The 2,962-nt window shown below is 56.3% G+C and overlaps 1 protein-coding gene across 1 annotated transcript; it reads left to right on the top strand.

The window, feature by feature from the left end:
- Position 1: 1 nt before the first annotated feature.
- Positions 2-1,948, top strand: LOC109118370 (ELAV-like protein 3; the record flags this gene model as incomplete). The annotated part of the gene is made up of 1 exon (XM_019209064.1): positions 2-1,948. A coding segment is annotated over one exon (264 nt), but the record flags the coding sequence as incomplete, so codon positions are not given.
- Between the last annotated feature and the right edge of the window lie 1,014 nt (positions 1,949-2,962).

Genomic DNA, 2,962 nt, shown 5'->3' with positions numbered 1-2,962 from the left:
GGGCGCCGGCTGGTGCATCTTCGTGTACAACCTGTCGCCCGAGGCGGACGAAAGCGTGCTGTGGCAGCTGTTCGGTCCCTTCGGCGCCGTCACCAACGTCAAGGTCATCCGAGACTTCACCACCAACAAGTGCAAGGGCTTCGGCTTCGTCACCATGACCAACTACGACGAGGCGGCCATGGCCATCGCCAGCCTCAACGGCTACCGCCTGGGCGAGCGCGTTCTGCAGGTGTCGTTCAAGACCAGCAAACAGCACAAGGCCTGAGCTGCCCCCTCCCCGCCACCCCTTCCCCGGGCAGCAGAGAGAGAGAAAGAGAGAGAGAAGGGGCCCGAGAGAGACAGCCCAGGCAGGCGGACCCCATTCCTGCGGAAGCCACAGGGTGAGCGCCGGGGCGGGGGGTCTGCGGGGAAGAGGGGCGCCCGGGGGCTCCCCGTCCATCCGCCCCACCCCATCCCCAGCTGGGCTTCACTCTCTCGTCTTGGTTTGGTTCATGGTGAAGGTTTTTGTTCCTTTTTTTGGCTAAAATGAAAGCAGAGACGAGCCCCCCAACCTCCCCTTCCACCACCCTCCGTAGGATGGTTTGGGGGACACGGTGGGGGCCCCTCCCAGGCCCCTCGGCCCAGGCCTCCCTGACTGTCTTAAGTGGGTCTGGAGAGAGGGGGAAGGGAACTGGTTTAAAAATCCCCAAAATTAAAAAAATGCAAAACGCGAAGAGGGGTGTGGACATCCCTGGCTCCCAGGACCCCTGGGAGGGAGAAGGGAGCAGGGGGAGGGGCAGGGCCGGAAGCGGAAACAAAATGGAGAAAAAAAGGGGGGTGGGAGGGGAAGAAAAACTCTATTTTTGTAAAAAGGGCAAAAGACCTCGTGGAGAATTTTTACTGGGGATTCTTGAACTTGAAAAAAAAAAAATCACAAAAAAAGACAAAAAAAAACAAAGAAACTATTTTGGCAGGTTATGTTTACCACTGGGGCACGGGCAGGGCCGAGGGGCCACAGGGCCACACGGGGCTCCGCACTCACACCACAGGGCCAGGCGCAGACGCGCACAGACACACCTGGAGACACGTTGAGGAGCTCAGGGGACAGACCCAGAGGAGACAGGCTTGGGTGACACTGGTGTGGACACGGGCGTGCAGACGGAGTCTGTTTCTGTCCACGCGGGTGCAGGACATAGCACGGCGGACCCAGACGTGCAGAGCAGAGCAGGACGCCCGGTCAGACCCACAGACAACTCGGGCAGGGACACACGAGCTCAGAGCAGCCCCGGCCCTTCCCTGGACCTTCGGGGTCCCCCTGCTGCCCACCGACAGCGTCACACACCCAGACACACGATACCTCGTTCCACTTTGGCGTCAGGCGGGCTGGGGGCAGCGCCCCGCCCCACAACACTCGAGGCCAAAGGACCCTGGCCCTGAGCCTCCTCCTCCCACCAGGGCCGGGACTCCCCGGCAGCAAGCACCTAGCAGCCCCCTCAGGCCCGGGGTGGACAGGCCCTACACCCCTTTCCGTCCGCTTTGTCACCCCCTTTGGTTCCTTAGGTTCTGTTTTCGTCTCCAGACTGGGGAGGGCGGTGGTCACAGCCCTCATCCAGAGGCCCAGCCCTGGCTTCTGTCTGGATTTTGCCCCCCGCCCCAACAATGCCTTCTCTTCCCCTACTTTTCATTGTTTAAAAAAAAAAAAAAAAATCCCAACAGAAGCCAAAGGCCGGAGCCCTGGAAGCCCCTCACCCCTCAGTGGGCCCAGTCAGAACCGAGAATCGCGAAGCCCCGTCAGACCCAGTGGCCTTCTCCTCCCCGCTGTCCTCTGCGTCCGGTGTCCGGCCACGGCCCCGATTTGAACGTCCAGCTCTCTCTCCCCACCCCTCCCGGTGTTGTTACTTAAACGTCTGTGGAGCTTCTGCTGCAAGGAACAAAAGAAAAAAAATCAAAAAAGTAACAAAAAAAAAAAGAAAAAGAAAAATAGAAGAGGAAGAAAAAAAGCAACAAAAAAAGAAAACAGAAAAAAAAAACCACACACACAGAAGAGATTTAAAAAAAAAAAAAAAAGACATAAACTGGCACCAGTTAACTTTCTTGTACTTTTTTGCTGAATTTAGCTTCTTGTAGTTTTAACTTATTGCTATGTTAACTATTTATTATTCCTGTTGACCTGTAAGGACCTTTGTGTATATTTCTGTTACTTCATCCGGTTTGCAAGTTAAAGGAACTCCGATGTTCTCTTTGTTTCTTTAAGTTTTGCTGAGACGTGCTAATGCCTAATTTATTTATAAGAGGGGAAGTGGAATCATTAAAGTCATAATAATTATTAATAACAGTCATGGTAGCCGAGTGGCACGGGGGAGCGTGGGTTCCGCAGGGCTGACCCCCGTGGGCCGGCGACATCTGGGGTGTCGAGGGGATTCATTTTGCTCTTGTCTTGAGAATTTTTTCAGTCCTATTTAGCTTGTTCACAATACATGAATCTATTCTTGTGGTTTTCAGTCTGCCCTCCTCTCTCCCCACCCTCCCAGCAGGGCAGGGACCCCCAACTCTCCCCCAGTGGGTCCACCCCTCTTTCCCTGCTGTTTCTGGGGCTTTCTCCCCGCCGCCCTCCACATAGAGCAATAAGGGCAGGGTTCGTCCCCCCACCCTGGGGGGGGCCAGGCCCGCAGAGGGGACGGGACGCCTCCCCACACCCCTGCCGCCCCCAACTCGGGAGGGGACCTCTTTTTCTAAAGCAGAGCTCAGCCCAGCCAGGCCCCCTCCCTGGAGGCCGGCCCCTACCCCAGGGGCCAGGCCCAGGGCTCCCCAGAGGGACCTCAGGCTTCCACCTCCCTGGGGGCGGGCAGGGCCAGCAGGGAGGGGGCTCGGCCCCTCCAACCCCCCCTTCATCCTGTAATTTATTCGGAAGCTTTCAAATCGCGACAGAGTCCATGTTGGAGGTGATAAAGAACTGTTAAAAAAAAAAAAAAAGAAAAGAAAA

Source organism: Fukomys damarensis, unplaced genomic scaffold, assembly GCF_012274545.1.
Source record: "Fukomys damarensis isolate Sample0158 unplaced genomic scaffold, DMR_v1.0_HiC HiC_scaffold_37, whole genome shotgun sequence".
Lineage (NCBI taxonomy): Eukaryota > Metazoa > Chordata > Mammalia > Rodentia > Bathyergidae > Fukomys > Fukomys damarensis.
The sequence above is the reverse complement of the archived record's forward strand: the minus strand, read 5'-3'. Positions and strand labels throughout refer to the sequence as shown.